Source organism: Equus caballus, chromosome 1 (genome assembly GCF_041296265.1).
Source record: "Equus caballus isolate H_3958 breed thoroughbred chromosome 1, TB-T2T, whole genome shotgun sequence".
Classification (NCBI taxonomy): Eukaryota; Metazoa; Chordata; class Mammalia; order Perissodactyla; family Equidae; genus Equus; species Equus caballus.
In genome coordinates, this window is record NC_091684.1 from 157,995,040 (window position 1) to 158,013,199 (window position 18,160).

The window sequence follows — 18,160 nt, forward strand, 5'->3', positions numbered from 1 at the left end:
GGCTGAAGGAGCGCGCCTGCCTTCCTTTTGTCCTCTGGAAATAAAAGGAAGGAAGCAAAGGATGTTAGAGAGGAGGGTTTTGCTAGGGGTTAAACCCGGGTACTTAAGAATCTCTGCGAACCCTGCAGCTTTCACTTAAGTAGCTCCTGAAAAACAGATGTTCTCCAGAACAAGAGGGCTGGAGCAGAGAGGCCGGTAGGGCTAACGCTGGGGTACAGGGCAGGTGGGGGGCAGCCGCCTGGTCCGGAGCTGAAGGTGCCTGCATTCTGCAGGTGCAGGGATTGTGATCTCGCGCCGCCCCGGCTCCCGAGAGGGCGGGAACCGCGGCGTTGCACAGTGTGGGACTTGGCCCCCTGAAGCACAGTCCAAACGTATTGCACGCAGCAGATGATCCAGCCGAGCGCCTACACCTGGCCAGCGGGAGGGAAAACAGTGTCTATAGGAACCGCAGGGAGGATAATAGCCCCTCGTCTGGGACGCCAGGGGGCTGGTCCTGCTTGGCTCGATCCGACTGCATTCCCGTGATTGCTTCCCCAACCTGTCCATCATCCCAGTACACTGTTTCGATTGGTTCTACCGTCTGCCACTCGGTTCCGCCGCGCTGACCCCCATTGGACCCCCTCCGGCCGAGGCCCCGCCCCAAGAGCTGGGCACGGGCAGTGGGGCGCGGAGGAGATAGAGCGGGGCGTTTGCTCTGGGCTGGAGGAAGGCGGTGGTGGAGAAGGAGGAGGAGGAGGAGGAGGAGAAGGAGGAGGAGCGGGGCCACCAGGGGGCAGAGGCGGCGACCGGGCTGGGGTGATGGTGCAGGTGCCTGGGGCCGGCGCGGAGCTGCCGGGCTGAGGGGCGCCTGGTCCGGGGTCCGCAGCGCCGCCGCGTCTCTCCCGGGGGCGGGCGGGCGGGAAGATGCTGAGCAGGTTGATGAGCGGCAGCAGCAGGAGCCTGGAGCGCGAGTACAGCTGCACCGTGCGGCTGCTGGACGACAGCGAGTACACCTGCACCATCCAGGTCAGTGCCGCGCCGCCCCGCCCGCGGGACCCCCTGGTTCCCCGAGTCTGGCCAACTTGGCCCGCGGCCGCCGCTCGGGGGTCGCCCCAGACGCCAGCGCTTTGTCCGCGCGTGGCTGCACCGGACGGCCCCAGTGCGGAGAGCCTCCTTCCGAGCCCCTGTCCGGGGCCGCGCACTGGGCGCTCGGCGCCTCTGCGGGGAGAGTCCCCGCGTCCCGGATCTCCAACTCGTCCCCTGCCCTCTCCTGGGGTGAAGGCGCTCCATCCTGGCTCCTTGAACCCCCGCGGGTGGGGAGCGCTTTCCGCGGGCGTCCGGAGGGAGGCGGGCAGGGCGGGAGGCTTCTGCCCCGGCCGCCCCGTCGCGGGGTGCAGGCTTTGGCTCCCCGGCTGGGCAAGGACGGCTGGCTGGCTCTTCTTATCTCTCTTTGGTTGGAAGGATAATGGTGTATGTCATAATTTTCCCCCCAGCATTTGTGAGTCAGAGCTCTCAGAAGGTAGAACTGAACGCGCAGCCCATGCAGAGTGGCCTATGAAGGGAGCCCAGCCCTCTGGGCTTTAAAGATTTAGGCCCCCCTCCCACCTTTCGCTCCCCACATCTTATTGTGTTGGCCAGTTCAGGGGGGCGTGAGGTAAGGCTTTAGCAACAAGTCCCAGCCATTTGAGGGTTCGCGGTGGCACGAAAGAATCGGTGACTTAGAAAAAACGCCAACAGTACGATAATGCTGCACAGCATTTCTTCAGAACCTGGTATTTTTGAAGGGATTTTTACAACCTCTTATGTTCCTTCACTGCTGCTGCGTGGCGCGTCAGGAGTAGTAGTCTTTCCCAGGAATGCAGTCACAGACCTCTCTCCTTTATAAAGTCAGAGGTGGAAAACATTGACAATGCTCCGGTGTTTAGTTCGGCAGCCGGAGGATCCTGCGCGCACTGCCGGAAACTGCCCTTTATGGAGAAGCGAATTGAGTTGGACCCGGAGGGGTCTCACCTGATCCCTTGCTTTTGCAGCAGAAAACAAGAGAGGGCTTCTCGCCTCAGATGTGGTAGACAAAAACTGTCGGCCGCGGGTCCTACCCTCTTTGTCTCCCTGCCCCCCACCTCCCATTAATTTTTTTTGCTGACAATGCTCAATAGCGGAAAATAGCGGTGTGTGAGAAAGACGCTGGTAGTGTATGAGAGCAGCTGCTCTCTGCTGACTCCGTGCTCAGTTCAGCCTTCTCTCTCCTTTCTCCCACCCCCCCCCCACCCCAAAACCAGCCTTGGGCATAAGTGCTGACTGCTGCCAAAGATCCAGGAGGGTAGAGAAAGAAAACAAAATCTCTTTTTAAGGCCACTTAAATACAGATTAAGCAGTCATAAAGATGCTAGCCATCAAGTGAAAGGATTTTTGTAGTTGACTGTGATAGAGAGATGTAGTTGAATATAATAGAGAGAGAATATGATAAAGAGATGTTATTTCCTTACTGAATGAGTGGCATGCTACTTTTTGTTTCTACTGTATCTTGGTGTGTCCTGAGCAGTTTTTTGTTTTTTGGTGGGGGAGGAGAAAACATTGGTTGAGATGACATCCTTACTATTTGAATACATTGGCTAGAGCTTTTAAAGTCTTTATCCTTTTGTTTTAAAATTTAAAGCATTTACACAATAGCACATCAAGGGCAGTGTGAGATTTAGACTTCATGAGTCCTAAAAATACTTTCAGAGTATATGGTGAAATAAAATTTCTGGGGCAGGTCATTAACTTTTACTTGTAAAGAGTACAAGTGAAATACAATTAACATCACCACTGAACTAGTGATAACCTTGTTGTTTTAAGGTATCACAATAAGGCAACTAGTTATTTCCCAGTTAGTGGAAACCTTTGAGGTTGGTTGGTTGGTGTTATAGTTGTGGGTAGTTTTTGTTACTATTGAGAAAATAACATTTTCAAGTTAAGCAGGACTTACTGGATTTATGCTTGCTATATCCTACAATGGTTGTGTTTGTTTTCTTGCTGGTCTTATTTTACATTATTACAATTGAATGTTATAAAAATTTAGACCGCTTTAAAAAAAATTAAGGTTGGTGTAACATGACCATACTGTAGTAAGTGTCCACTGTCTAGCTGTGTTAATGATTGTGCACTGTGATTCTTGCATGAAATCTAAAAAACACAGGCATTCTAAAGTATATGTAAATTTGTCATTCTTTGGCACCACTATTGTGAATTGCTTTTGTTTTTACCCATGTGAGGAAAAACGTAAGAAAAGACAGTATCTTATGTGAAATTAATATTTTGTGTGCATAGCTTTTTTGAGCATTTAGAGATTGAGCTTTTCTTATATATTTTCCCTTTAGATAATTGTGTGTGTGCATGTGCACGTGCACGCACTTATTTGTGAAACACTGGGCACAAGGTCTTTTAAATCAGAATGGAAAGGAACTGTGAGCTGCTTATTAGGTTAAAGCAATATTCCCAACATTTTAGGAATTTCAGTACCACGTATTTTAAAATTTTTTTGGTGATAATTTGAACTCCTTTTCCTTAAAGTATTGTTTGCCATATTTTTCTTCAAATAAGGTATCTATTTTAGAAAGACTTCAGTGCTTCTAGATATAATCAGAGACCAGTTGGGTGTTACAGAATCAGAAATATATCTATCACCAGGTTAGAGTCATAATAGCCACATTTGGTAAATTTCTGTTGCAGGATATTCTGTCCAAGTCTTGGTCTAGACTTTCATATTCCAGCAGTTATACTGATCTGGCATTTAGGATGTGATTATTAAGGTAATGAAAATGCCTTGTATTCTCTCAGTGAAAGTTGCCACAATTACCAGACCATTCTTTTATTCTTTCTGATATGCAAATATATTTGTAGACCATGAGATATGAAAGTATACATGGGAGGGTTGTAGTATAATTGTTCCCCTGTGAAGAACATTGTTAACAGCTCCCTGCCAGTTTTGAAGGTCATTGCCTCATAAATGCAGACCTGGTGCATATTTTTCACACTTCTGGTTCATTTATGCATACCTATATTTGTTTACTACATTTGCTACCTTACTTTGTTGTTTTATTTGGGAGAAGATAGGAAAAATGAAAAGGCTACCTAATATCTTTGAACTCAGTATATCAAATGGAGTCATTTAAATGCTTAGGCATGTAATATCCTAAGGAATAGATTTTTAACTATCTTTTGGGTTATAATAGTTTGTAAAATATTGAGAATATGTATTACAGAAAGGCCAGTAGAAATATGTATTGAAAAATACATATTTTCAAGTCAGAAATATTAATCACTTTTTTCTAATTACTGAAAAGTAAAGCTACTCCAGAAATGAATTTTATTTTTACTGGGAACACATTAAAATAACAACTGATTAAGCAGCTAGGTTAAATTAGTTTTTTGCAGTTAAATAAGATACTACCATAAATAAAATGTGTGTGTATGGATGCAGTTCTGTAATAGAACCAAGATTTGGATTTGATTGTGGCTCAGCCACTTCAAACTGTGGCACCTGGGGTAACGGAGGGACTACTGGGAGAGAGAACATGTATGGAGCCCTGTTCTCACCAGGCGCTCTACCTGTGTTCATCACCTCATCTACCTCCCAGCAGCGTTATGAGTTGATTATATAACCATGTATCATCTGAAGAAAATGGGATTATGGATTGGTGGGAGAGCCGATGTTTGTTGAATGGCTAACTGTGTGCTAGGCTTTCTGCTAGGTGCTTTGCTGTACTGTATATCAGCCGTTTGAGAGCTAGGTGGTATTATCTTCATTTTGCAGATGAAAGACGGGCCCAGATGAAGGAACTTGCTCAAAGCTAGTAGGTGGATCTCCTATATTTAAACCCTGGTCCTTTTGTCCCTAAATCCCATCTTTGTTCTCTCTGCCCATTCTGACTTCCTAAGTCACTTTACCTGTCTGTACCTTAATTTCCTCATCTATAAAATGGGAATAGTAATACTTATTTCACAGTAAGGAGAAAATTATTTGGAAATATTATTACAGATATTAAGGAGCATTTAAACAGACGAATATACTGTCTTTACATTGTACCGTATTCTGTTCAAATCAAAAATAGAATTGAGAAATGTTTTACTTTTTTTTTTTTTTGGGAAACAAATCAGCTTAAGCCGTTAAGTCCCCTCAGAATGATTTCTGATTAATCTTAATGAAACGGTAAAATCCAAGGCAGGCATAAGTGGATTCTTTATTAGAACTCTTCTTTAAAATTCAAGGTTTGCTTTCCTTCTGTCCCCCCAAGTCTTTGGCTTTAGAGGAGCATTTGATGCCTGGACCATGATTTGTCGTTTCTAAGAACTTCTGCTTTATATTTGGTAAGTGGAATCCCTGGTTTCATTAATGTAAAAGGACGTTGCTAGAGAATTAGGATAATTTTATTCACAGAGAAAAACCACAAAGCTGTTGTGTTTTTATGAATATTGGCTTTTTAAAACTTTATTTTAAAAAGTAATTATGCTGTCTCAGGATCTCTGTTATAATAGCAGGTCAGACTCTAATTCTTGAAACTAAGTTCCAAAATTAGCCTTCCAGAATCCTAAAAGCACTTGTATTCTGTTTCTTAATTTGTATATTAAAACATTTTATTATATAAAACTAATGCAAATCAATCTTGTTACTACAGAAGGTAAATTCTAGATGTGTATTTAAACTCTCGTTCTTTTTCTTTTTGAGAAAGTCCTGTTTAAGGAAGTCATGGCATCTAAGAAACCTAGAAGCATTCACCACAGCAGATTTTACTTAAGGGTATTTGTGTGAATTTGCGTTCTATCAAATGCTTGGAATGAATATGCTAGATGAGGCACGTCAATATAGTGGATAATAAAAGAGCTCGTAGTTTTTGAGTCTTCTGTTACATTGCCCAGATATGTTCATCATGTCTGTGCTATCATTGATATCACAGCTGAAAAAAAGATGTTTGCCAAAATAAAATCACACAACCTGAAGACAAAAATTAGTTATTTTTGTTATACATTTATAATGGTTTATGTGCAGGTATTAAATGTGTAACTCAAAATTAGAAGCAAAGCGTTAGTTTTAGAAGCAATTTACCAATGATGTAATGATTACTATATTAAAGTATTTTGGATTATTTGAAGAACTTTATTTTCTGGTGGAAATACTTTAGAATTTATAAAGGAGAGAATAAAAGAAAGCTATAAATCTTAACCTTCAGAATTATAGCACCTAGTTCAATGCCTTACATGGTCATAGTTCAGAAATATTCTGATTTGTTTGTGCTACATGATTGCTGCGTTAACTTCAACACTTTAAAATTTGCTTTGCCTGAAAACGAGAAACATTTTCTAAGAATTGTACAACTCTTTTTATAGTTTCAACCCATCCTATTCCCAACCATTTTGCTCTGCAACCCCTCTCCCTGGTGAGCAGTATGAAAATGTGGTATTTTGTGGAGCTTCTGAGGTCTCTGACAACTTTCCTCAGTCATCCTTTGTTGAATTAGTGGCGCTCCAGTCTATAGCTCCTGTGATTTTTTGGTTGGTCTCTTGGGATTTCAAGGCTTTTGGGTCTCCTTCTCTCCCCCCATCTCTGCAGGTTTAAAAGGCTTAGATCAAATGAATACTGTGTAGTGCAGTGCTTCATGGAGTGTTAGAGGTCTGGCAGAATTAGGATATTGAGCATAGGGGGTCACCACAGCTGCAGAAATCTCCTTCACTCCTTTCCCCTAAGTCAGTACCACATAAAACGACCTCCTCACAGCCTCGTTCTCTAACCTCTTACCCCAACAGGAGGTGAACCATGCTTCACAACCTGTTTCTAATTATGTATGTTTTAAGTTGAATTCATCTTCTCTATGATAGCCTTATCTGTAACATTCTGACTCTGCAGACGGTTTCATGGAGCAGCCTCCTGTGGGTCACTCTTCCTCAGCTGTGCCTAGGCAGACCTTGTACAACAGATATGACTATCGTGGGGCAATGGCAGCAACCTCACAGCTTCTGTATCCCACCTACATATATAGTGCTCAGGGAGGAGGATGCTGCTCTCCTGAAGGCAAAGTGGCAGTTGTTGCCCCTCTGGTTCCTGGCCTTGACCCTTGGGGCTAAGGCCAACCACCTCAGTGGTTTTCTCACACAGCTGAGAAATTTGAAGAGTATGAAAGCATCTCTGTTCCTATGTTGCAGGGTGAATGATGTTTCCCCTAAGGGAGCAAAACACCTTGTTGTATGTCCATCCTAGCCATTGAAACAGGTCTTCCATTGCTTTAAGACTCTAGACCCTAGTGGCCAGTACAAATTTTTGAACTTTTACAAACATTTTAAATATAGGTAGAGACAAAGATAGATTGACTAGGGAGAGCAGTTTCTCTGGGAGGCTGACCCCTAGATTTATCTTGTGGATCTCTTGCTTCCCAAAGCCACCATGTGATCCTCGTTATTGTTTTCAATATTTTGAATAAGATAGGCACCTGTAGTGGTCTTTAACCAGTTGTAATTGCTGTATTATTTCTAAGGATGGTGTTTACTTTTGTGGTCTTTCCAACTTAATTGTATCATCTCTTAGATGTGGAAGGCAGGAAACATTTTAAAGACTCTTAGGTGCAAATTCACCAGGCTTTTGCTTGCTACCGTCAGACTAAATACCAACTTGTGTGAATCAAGTCCTCTGAGGAGATCCTTCCGTGCCATGCTCATACAGGCAAAATAATTGGGCTGCATGCTTGGCAACCATTGAGTTTGTGTACAATAGCTCCATTCACTTGTCTACAGAAAACACCCCTTTGACAGTGATTATAGCTTTCATTCCCCCTCCTCTACTTCTGACTCTCTGCATTACCATGACCTCATCTGTTGGTCCGTATTTAGAGGCCCTCTGGACCGCTCCAGAAATGCTTTAGGACACATTCTTGTATATTAAGGATCATTTCAAAGCCTCAGACAACCAGTGCCACCAATGGAAACCATTCAAGATCAGGACCAAACCTAGTTATTCTTGTGCCTTATTCGAGCCATCTTACTGTGTCACAAATCAGGGACTTTTTTCCTTTTGTAGATATTGTGAACCTTGTTAAAAGCAAGGCAAATAGAATGGGGAATGGGTTAAAGCAGTGGTCCTCAAAGTGTGGTTCTTGGATGAGCAGCATCTGTTTCACCTGCATGCTTGTTAAAAATGCAAATTATTGGCCCCACTGCAGACCCAGTGAATTAGAAACTCAGGGGATGGAGCTCAGCAGTCTGTTTTAACAAGTCTTCCAGGGGAGTCTTAGGCTTGCAGAGGTTTGAGAATCACTACTACTGGGTTACACAGATATCTGAAATTCATGAGTCTATTGATTGACTGGATATAAAAGGTGATAGGGAAGGAGAAGCCAAGAGTCAGTCTCACGTTTCTAACTTTTGATTTACTTCTCAATGGCCTTAAATGATTCTCTACCTTGTAAGGTAAAAGTCAGGTTATTTGCAGATATGCATATCTATCTTTAAGTGGGCAGGATTCTAAAGATTCTACAGTGGGTCATAAATGCAATTTGATGCTCTTGTATTTATTGGTTAGTTTTATTTTTGTCTTCCCTGACCTAAAAACAGTATGATTATTTATTTTGTATGTTGTTCAAAGAAATCTTCACAATGTAAAGCCCTGGGGAAATAGGAAGAGTAAAGGCCCCTGTTGTAGGAGGGATTGCAAATGTGTGAATAGGGAACTATAAAACAGCATAGAATTGAGGGCCAGGACAAGGGGATATCCTGTGGCAGTGCGAATGTGGGGGACTCGAAATTAATGAATATTTCTCAAAGGAGGTGAGATTTGAACTAGGTCATGGAAGATTGCCAAAAGCAGAAAAATGGCTGTGGGGATGGGTAAAGGGCATTGCAGGCTGAGGTAACAGCAAGCTACTTCTAGGAAGAAAAGCTAAAAATGTAAAGCCAAATATACTTAGTCTTTCCTTTACTAGTTTAGTTGACTTACTCTGGTACAGTTGGGTCAAACAACAGAAGTCTACTGTGAGCAAATTTCACTCATTCTTCATGTGCTCAGAGGATTCAGTCTAAACTAAAACATAGAAAGCTGGTGTTGAATTAAGTCTCACTCCAAAATTGTATTACATAAATTAAGATCTTCACAAAGCAATGGCATCATATAAAGAAAAGGTAGATTCAGATATCAATCTTAATTCTGTGGCTGTGGCAACTACATGTGAATTTTATTTCCAAGAGACCTCATCTTTGGCATCAATTTAGTTATCTGACAAAAAGAGGGTATGGAATTCCAATATTTACCTGATGTTTGAAAATCTTTTGGCTGATACAGTGCAGCCTATGTTGTGCATTAACAGTCAAGAAATGTGACTTGTGGAGCCCTAAAAGGCACATTTCAGCATCTCTGCTCCTAAACCTAAGTGGCCACCAGAACCAGCTTTTCTAGAGGGTGGAGGAGAGCTTCCTGGATTCCCCAGCGAAGCCCTGCCTGCCAGCTCCAAAGTTCCCAGTCCTAAACAGGGTGCACTTTAGCACTAACACAATGCCAGGCTGGAGCTTCTGGGATGGGAACCTCCAAGAAAGTACCTTTGGCATTTGGGCACTCAGTGTTCGGCAGAATGCCAATGCTAATAGGTTATTTTGCTCTGGAAAAGGAGAAAAAGAAGAGATAGTCTAAAGACTGATGAATAGGGGAATGACTGACAATACAGGCACTCCACTTAGTTGGAGAGATTAAGGAGGCTTGCTGTGAAGTGGTATTATGGGAGCCAGATTAGCAAAGGCCCACAGACCCAAGACCTGAAAGGAATAGTGGTACATCAAAACAGCATGCCCCAGGGCACACTCAAATGCCTGGCCATGTTCATTGAACTTGTAGTAGGAAAAAGCCAAAATCATTAGGAACCATCCTAGTCTGATACTCCATCCAGGCACTCCATAGTCAGACAGCCTTTGCCTCCAGACAGCTACAGAGCCTTATTTCTCTATAGCCTGATTTAACTCAAGGGCCTCTGGTCTGGGGCCCAGCCTAATTTTAATTTAAGGACGCTTAAGTGGAAAGAGGCTTCAGGAGTCCCAAAAGATTCCAAGTACTCTAGGCAGGAGGTGCCACTAAGATTCTTGTTTTGTCAGACGTGAGCCAAGTGGATAAGAACACTGATCACAACACAAGGAAGCAGAATTAATCAGTTCACTGAAGGATCTCAAGTACTTCTACTTGGAGAAAGCATCCAGCCTGCCCTCTTTCAGATCTTCACCCCTAGAAAAATCCAAAAGCCCCCAGAGTTATTATGGAACCCGAGGTTTGTAGGTTAGAAGGAGTCCGTGGACCGGCAGTGATGCCCGGCATGCTATGAGGTGTGTTGAGCCTGCAGTTTCCCAGTACACACTCATCTGTACAACAGAAGATTCCATCAGCTCTTTGGGAGGCCACCCAGAAGAAATTTGACTGTTGAGAGAGAAAAATCTGATCAAAAAGTAAGATAGTCCCCAAATTCCCAAATTACAATGCTACTTCTTCAATCTATGCCCAGCTTCAGATTCTAGTACATGTGAAACAGGTTTTAAAAAAAAGTGAATAGGAGTTTGGTGTAGCTGCAGGACCTGATAAGATACTGAACCAACTGTTGCAACGTCAGATTTTATAAGCAGCAGAGCTGATCTGAAAAGTCAACAATATCTTTATTTTAAATATACCTTGGATAATTTAGATAAACTTGTTTAAACAAATATCCATAGTACAGAAAGCACATCTAAGAATTTTTTTTTTTTTGAGGAAGATTAGCCCTGAGCTAACATCTGCTGCCAATCCTCCTGTTTTTGCTGAGGAAGACTGGCCCTGAGCTAATATCTGTGCTCATCTTCCTCTACTTTCTATGTGGAACGCCTACCATAGCATGGCTTGCCAAGCGGTGCCATGTCTGCACCTGGGATCTGAACCGGTGAACCCTGGGCTGCCGAAGCGGAACGTGTGCACCTAACCACTGTGCCACTGGGCCAGCCCCCCCATATTCTGATTTTTGATATTGGGTACACTAGACAGTCTGATTATTTTTAAGAGACAGATATAATGATACTATATTGTCTTTCTGCAAATTAGATCTTTTAGTGTGTCATTATAAAATATCATGGACTATTCCTTCTAATAATATATCTCGCATAAGATACCTTTAGTTTCTGGTTGAAAGAAACTAACAAAAGAAGTGGAAAAACTTTCGTTACTCTTCATTTCCTGAATGCCATAATTTTATTTTCTACCATCTTTCTTGACATGATAGTTCTTCTGTCCATCTCTTCTTTGTTGTATGCTAATTTATACTTTGAGCCACTCATTTAATACAATCTCTTATTTTATTTTATTTTTTTGGTGAGGAAGATTGGCCCTGAGCGAACATCTGTGCCAATCTTCCTCTATTTTGTACTTGGTATGCCACCACAGCATGGCTTGATGAGCAGTATGTAGGTCCATGCCTGGGATCCGAACCGGTGAACCCTGGGCCTCCCAAGCGGAGTATGTGAACTTAACCACTCTGCCACCTGGTGGGCCCTCTTACCATTTCTAATTGCCATCACTGCTAAGGTATACCTTTGCTTATGGTTAAATGCTTGGTGTGGTGGCCACACCTTATGTTGTTGGTGGTGGGAGGTGTTAAAAAAGGTGCAATCATAATGTGTGTAAATATACACTAAAGCATAATGTGATGTGTGGGCTTTAATTTCATTGCTCAACACAAGAGTGTTGTATATCTTAATTAACTGGAGCCTGAGACAATACAAACAAACATCTGTATTGTATAAAGTGACATCTTGGGGCTGGACTATTATATGTCTATAGTTTTCTGTTTTTTGCAATTATTTCTTGATGGATTAATAGAAACGATACTGTGTCTACTGTGACTTTGGGTCTGGTACTTAGAAATTGGGTGGACATGGTGGGGGCATTGCTCATGGCTAGGAGTCTTTACTCTAGATAGCTGTAGTCACTGAAACTGGAGGGAGAGTTAAAATAGTTGACTAAAGGGACAAAGAAAAGCTCAAAATCAGAGAAACATTTGCGATGGAGCGAGATGAGCCTTAAGCAGAAATACCTGGTCAGAATCTGGAGCAGCAGGTTGGGGATAATGAATGAATATTGAAGATCTATTTTTTGTTGTTGTGGTTGTGTGTGATAGTAGAGGCTTAGTGGTTTAAGGGAGCTCTCTGGGCTTGGCCCTCATGCGGGGCTGATATTTAAAATATTCAACAATCAATGAGTCATGTGAGTGCCTCACTGACCAAGACTGCCAGAGTGCTCTGGAGCTGGGTCTAGGGGCCTCTGCTGGGCCAGACACTGTTTATAAAGCTAATTATGGGAGGTGGGGTTGGGGGTGGTCCCAAGGAAGAGAGGAGAAGCCTCTCAGGGCAGCGGCTGTTTGCCGACTCATAGAGAAATACTTCAATATTTTAATGACCAGCAGGGTTCTATTGGAGCATGCCAGACTGAATCGGACTCCTCACTGTCAGGCTTTTTCTGTCAGGTGGGATGAGATGGGAACTTCCAAGAAGCCACAAGAGCTCAGGTGTTTTCGAGGTATGATAGGGATCTCAATGAATTGTCTTCCTTTTTCGACTGTAGCCTGTGATGGCAGAAATCAGAGCTTCTGAGGTTGCCTTCCCTGGTTCTCCATTTGTGCTTGCCAGATATGGGGTCCAAATGATCTAGGTTTCACCCTCCTGTGGAGCAGTGGGCCCATTCCTACCTTTCACATGCTTCTAAAATGCAACTCTGATCATTTAAAAATCTTTCAATCTTTTCTCTTTGCCTACTGGATAACGGCCTGTTTAGCAAGGCATAGAAGGCCTTCCATGATTTCTCTGCTGCCTCCCTTTCCAACCTTGTCTCCTGTCGTCCTCCATATGCATTTTCTCATGCTGCGTGAATCATCAGCCTCTTGTCACCTCCTTATTCCAGGGTAGACTCCCTCCCCAGTGTGGCTGGGCAGTGCCTTGGGGACCTTATTATAGCACTTACCACATTGAAATGTAAATATTTACTCATATGTCTGCCTCTCACTAGACTGAACTGTTGGAAGGACAGAGATCATATCTTGGTAAGGTTAGTATCTAAGGTCTCATCTAGGGGCTCCATAAATGTTGGTTGTAGATGTGCATGAATGAAAATGTTAATTCTGATAAAGTAGATTGTTAATAATGCAAGTGTATAGGCCTTGAGCTAAATAGATTTAAAAAAAATGAACACATCGGGTTTTTCTGGTCTTTAGAGTTATGTTACGGTCACTTTAATAGGTGGTTAGTGATGATGGCTGCACAACTCTAGGAATATACTAAAACTGCTGAATTTTACACTTTAAAATAGTAATCTTATGATATCAATTGTATCTCAATTCACATGTCATTTTCCTGGTTTTGGTATGTACTATGGTTATATGAGATGTTACGTTTGGGGGAAGCTGGGTGAAGGATACCTGGGACATCTTTATACTATTTTTACAACTTCTTGTGAGTCCGTAATTATAATAGGTTTTTAAAAGATGATTAGTTTTCCTGAGCATATATATTTATTATTTAGTTAGGATTTATCATTCAGAATGACTATAGAAAGTTTTCTCACTTGATTAGGATCCAGTTACCTTTCAAAATTATGTAGGATTATTTATAAATGGGTAAATTTTGACATGACACTTTAAAATGAAGTCAGTTATCTTCTAATAAAAAGATGAACTAAGGGTTTAGAAATGATACCTTGGTGGTCTTTTTTGCATCCTTGTTTTTTCTGACTCAGTTCCTCTCCTTGTGTTTCTCTGACATAAGTAATTACAATGAAAATGAATGTACTGACAAATTATGCATATCATAACATGGTGCCATTATTGTATTTTGGAGTTATTTGGTGTGATGTCCGTGTTACATATTTTAATTGTAATATGTGTTAATTGATCCATTAAAAAATGTATTGAGTACTTACTGTGTTCTGGGCTCTGTGATAAGCACTTTATGTGCATTCTTTCATTTAATCCTACCTATTTAATAGAAAACGTTATTGTCCCCAGTTACAGATGACTACAATAAGGCTTAGAGATGTTAAATAGTTTACCTGTCACACAGCTAGTCAGTGGGGGAGGGGCTGGGATTCAAACTCAGTTCTGTATGACCTCAGAGTTGTTCCTACTGTTTTGGGATGAAGCAGGCAGTGTAGTTTAATGGGAGAAACACTGACTTGGGGGAGTCAGGAGACCTGTGTTAATGCCTCTCTGACTGATTAACTTTGAGGCCTTGAGGAGGTAACTTAATGTCTAACGTGAACTTGACCTCTCACCTGCAAAATGAGAAGGTTCAAATAGAAGACCCCTCCAGTCTCTTTTAGCTCAAACATTCTATAGTTTACAAGAAATTTGTCCATGGCCCAACAGTGTTTTTCTTTGTCTTCCCTCTGTGAAGGATATTCTTTATAAATACAAATATTCCTTTTAAAGATAGAGATGTCAAAGGAAGAGCTTGGTGACTGCTTCAGTCTGTGACTTGGCCCTTAGGTTTGCAGAACACAAAATATAGTTTATCTACTTGTTCAACACAGATCAGATTCTGGGGGATTGACTCATGCTAATCAAAACCCTAAGAGCTTTTTTGTAATGCAGAATCTCAGTTTGTTAATTATAGTGGGGTAATGAATACTAGTTTCTGCCATTGGAGGAGCTGCTTTTAGGATCAGAAACTTCAGAAAACCAAATTAGAAAGTTGTTTTGGAAGGTAAAGGGAATCAAATAGTTTTGAGGGATTTTCTTCTAGGTTGTGTAAAAGCCTTATAAACTCTCTCTGTTCCATAGGAGAGTTCTGGTAATTATGTATCTACCAGAATCAGTTTTTTAAATCTCCCTTGAATAGTACTTACTAAATGCTGATAAGGTCTTCCCTTTAGCCCTTCCTCCACTTCATGCAGATTATTGTGCTACATATGTTAATAATACAACTTTAATTTTTCTTTTTTTTTTTAAAGGTGTATCCCATTCTAGAGGATACACTCTGTTTACTTTGATTAGACTTGGGTGTTTCTCAAGACTCTACTTTAAATGCCATTTTCCCCCCTGAGTTAGTGAACTTGGCCAGATAACTTTCTTTAATTTTATGTTGACTTTTCCTAGCTTGTCTCTCAGAGGGAGGCCTTCTTTTTAGCTGAGATCTGAAGGAGTTCTAAGGGAGGGGGAGTTCTGCCATGGTCCTCCTATATATGACTATATTATCACTCTGTCATAGGCAATATTACGTAATCTTGATGACATCCATAGGAGGCATACTCCACATATGTTACAGAACTTAAGAGTGAATTCTGATATATTTTAAAGGTTTCCACTTTTTTTGCTTTCAGATTTCCAAATACTGTTTTTTGCATCCCCTATAATGTAAACTTGCCTTTTCTTTATTTGCTGCGGAAGAGTTGTCCTGAGCTAACATCCATTGCCAGTTTTCCTCTTTTTTTTTTTTTTTTGCTTGAGGAAGACTAGCCCTAAGCTAACATCTCTGCCAATCTTCCTCTATTTTGTATGTGGGATGCTTCCACAGCATAGCTGATGAGCAGAGTATGTTCACTCTCGGGAACTGAATTCACGAACCTGGGCTGCTGAAGTGGAGTGCATGGAACTTAAACCACTCGGCGGGAGGGCCAACCCCTAAACTTACCTTTTGTAAAGCTCAAATTTATTGGGGTACAATTTACATAGAGTAAAATTCACTCTTTTTTTCTTTTTGGGGAAGATTAGCCCTGAGCTAACATCTGCTGCCAATCCTCCTCTTTTTGCTGAGGAAGACTGGCCCTGAGCTAACATCCATGCTCATCTTCCTCTACTTTATATGTGGGATGCCTACCACAGGATGGCTTGCCAAGCAGTGCCATGTCCGCACCTGCGATCCAAACCTGCGAACCCTGGGCCGCTGAGGCGGAACGTGTGCACTTAACCGCTGCGCCACCGAGCTGGCCCCAAATTCACTCTTTTATATGTGCACAGTTCTTTGAATTTGGACAAATATATACAAGTTTTGTAACCACTATATATAGAACATCTCTACCACCCCATAAAGTTTGCTTGTGCCCTTTTGTGGTCAGTTTCCTCCCCTTTCCCTGGGTCTTTGGAAGCCACTAATCTTATTTCTGTCCTTATAGTTTTGCCTTTTCCACAGTGTTGTATAAATAGAATCATATAACATGTAATCTTTTGAATCTGGCTTTCACTTAGCATAATGCTTTTTTGAGATATAACTTATATATCATAAAGTTCCTCTGTTTGAGGTATACAACTCCACAGTGCTTCGTATATTTATAGAGTTGTGCAATCATCAACATAATCTAATTTTACAACATTTATATCACCCCAAAAAGAAACCTGTACCCATTAGCAGTCACTTCCATTTCCTCTCTCCCTTCCCCCAACTCTCTGTCCTACACAAACACTTATCTACTTTCTGTCTTTGTTGCCTGTTCTGGACATTTCAAATAAATGGGATCATACAATATATGGTCTTTTGTAACTGACTTCTTTCACTTAGCATAATGCTTTTGAGGCTCATCCAAGTAGTAATTTGTATTAGTACTTCATTCTTTTTTATTGCTAAATAGTTGCCCCTTGCATGGATATATCACATTTTGTTTATCCACTCATGAGTTGATAGACATTTGCGTTGTTCCACTTTTTGGCTGTTATACACAATGCTATGATCATTTCTCTGCAAGTTTTTGTGTGAACATATGTTTTCATTTCTCTTGAATACGCTGTGAACATTTGTATGCAAGTTATTTTGTTGGAATATGTCTTTCTTTCTCTTGGATACATACCTGGGAGTTTAATTGCTGGGTCGTATGGTAACTTGATGTTTAATGTTTGAGGAACTGCCGAACAGTTTTCCAGAGTGGCTGCGTGCGGACTTCAGTTTCTCCATGTCCCTGCCAGTCCTCACTCTTGTGAGGATTGTAGTCCTTTTTGATTGTAGCCATTCTATGGGTATGAAGTAGTATCTCATTGTAGTTTTGATTTGCACTTCCCTAGTAATTAGTGATGTTGAACATCTTTTCATGTGTTTGTTGGCCATCTGTACATCTTCTCTGGAGAAATGTCTGTCCAGATCTTTTGCCCATTTTTCAATTGAGTTGTTAAGATATATAAGTTCTTTGTAGATTTTGGATATTAACCCCTTATCAGATACACGGTTTGCAATTATCTTCTCCCAGTTGTTAGGTTGTCTTTTTGTTTTGTTGGTGGTTTCCTTTGCTGTGCAGAAGCTTTTTAGTTTGATGTAGTCCCATTTGTTTGTTTTTTCTGTTGTTTCCATCGTGTGGTCAGATATGGTACTTGAAAATATGCTGCTAAGACTGATGTCAAAGAGCATACTGCCTATATTTTCTTGTAGAATTTGTATGGTTTCAGGTCTTACATTCAAGTTTTTAATCCAGCTTGAGTTAATTTTTGAGTATGGTGTAAGAGAATGGTCTACTTTCATTCTTTTGCATGTAACTATCCGGTTTCCCCAGCACCATTTATTGAAGAGACTTTCCTTTCTCCATTGTATGTTCTTGGGTCCCTTGATGAAAATTAGCTGTCGATAGATGTGTGGGTTTCTTTCTGGGCTCTCGATTCTGTTCCATTGATCTGTGTGTCTGTTTCTGAGCCAGTACCATGCTGTTTTGATTCCTATAGCTTTTAGTATATTTTGTAATCAGGGAAGGTGATACTTCCAGCTTTGTTCTTTTTTCTCAGGATTCCTTTGCATATTCAGGGTCTTTTGTTGTTTCATTATATATCCTGGATACAAGTTCATTATCTGGTAGATGATTTACAGATATTTCCTCTTATTTTGTGGGTTGTCTTTTCATTTTCTTTCTTTCTTTCTTTCTTTTTGTTGGTGCGGAAGATTGGCCTTGAGCTAACATCTGTTGCTCATCTTCCTCCTTTTTTTTTTGTCCTCCCCAAAGCTCAAGTCCATAGTTGTAAATCCTAGTTATAAGTCCTTCTAGTTCCTCTATGTGGGATGCCACCACAGCATGGCTTGATGAGTACGGTGTGTCAGTCTGTGCCCAGGATCTGAACTGATGAACCCTGGGCTGCTGAAGCAGAGCACATGAACTTAACCACTATGCCAGTGGGCCAGCCCCTAACTTTTCATTTTCTTGATGGTATCTTTTGAAGTACAAATGGTTTTAATTTTAAAGAAGTTCAATTTATCA

At 41.5% G+C, this 18,160-nt stretch overlaps 1 protein-coding gene across 5 annotated transcripts in view; it reads left to right on the forward strand.

Moving 5' to 3' along the window:
• The first annotated feature begins 648 nt into the window (after positions 1 to 648).
• Positions 649 to 18,160, forward strand: part of FRMD5 (FERM domain containing 5) — a 300,772-nt gene continuing 283,260 nt past the window's right edge. For 4 of the 5 annotated variants that reach the window (XM_070237773.1, XM_023618632.2, XM_023618658.2 and 1 more), the window contains exon 1: positions 653 to 1,005. In XM_070237773.1, the coding sequence (XP_070093874.1) occupies positions 904 to 1,005 (102 nt within the window). In that variant the 5' untranslated portion in view covers positions 653 to 903. Of the gene's footprint in view, positions 1,006 to 18,160 lie in introns of all 5 variants that reach the window. The other variant, XM_070237783.1, reaches the window with a different exon arrangement.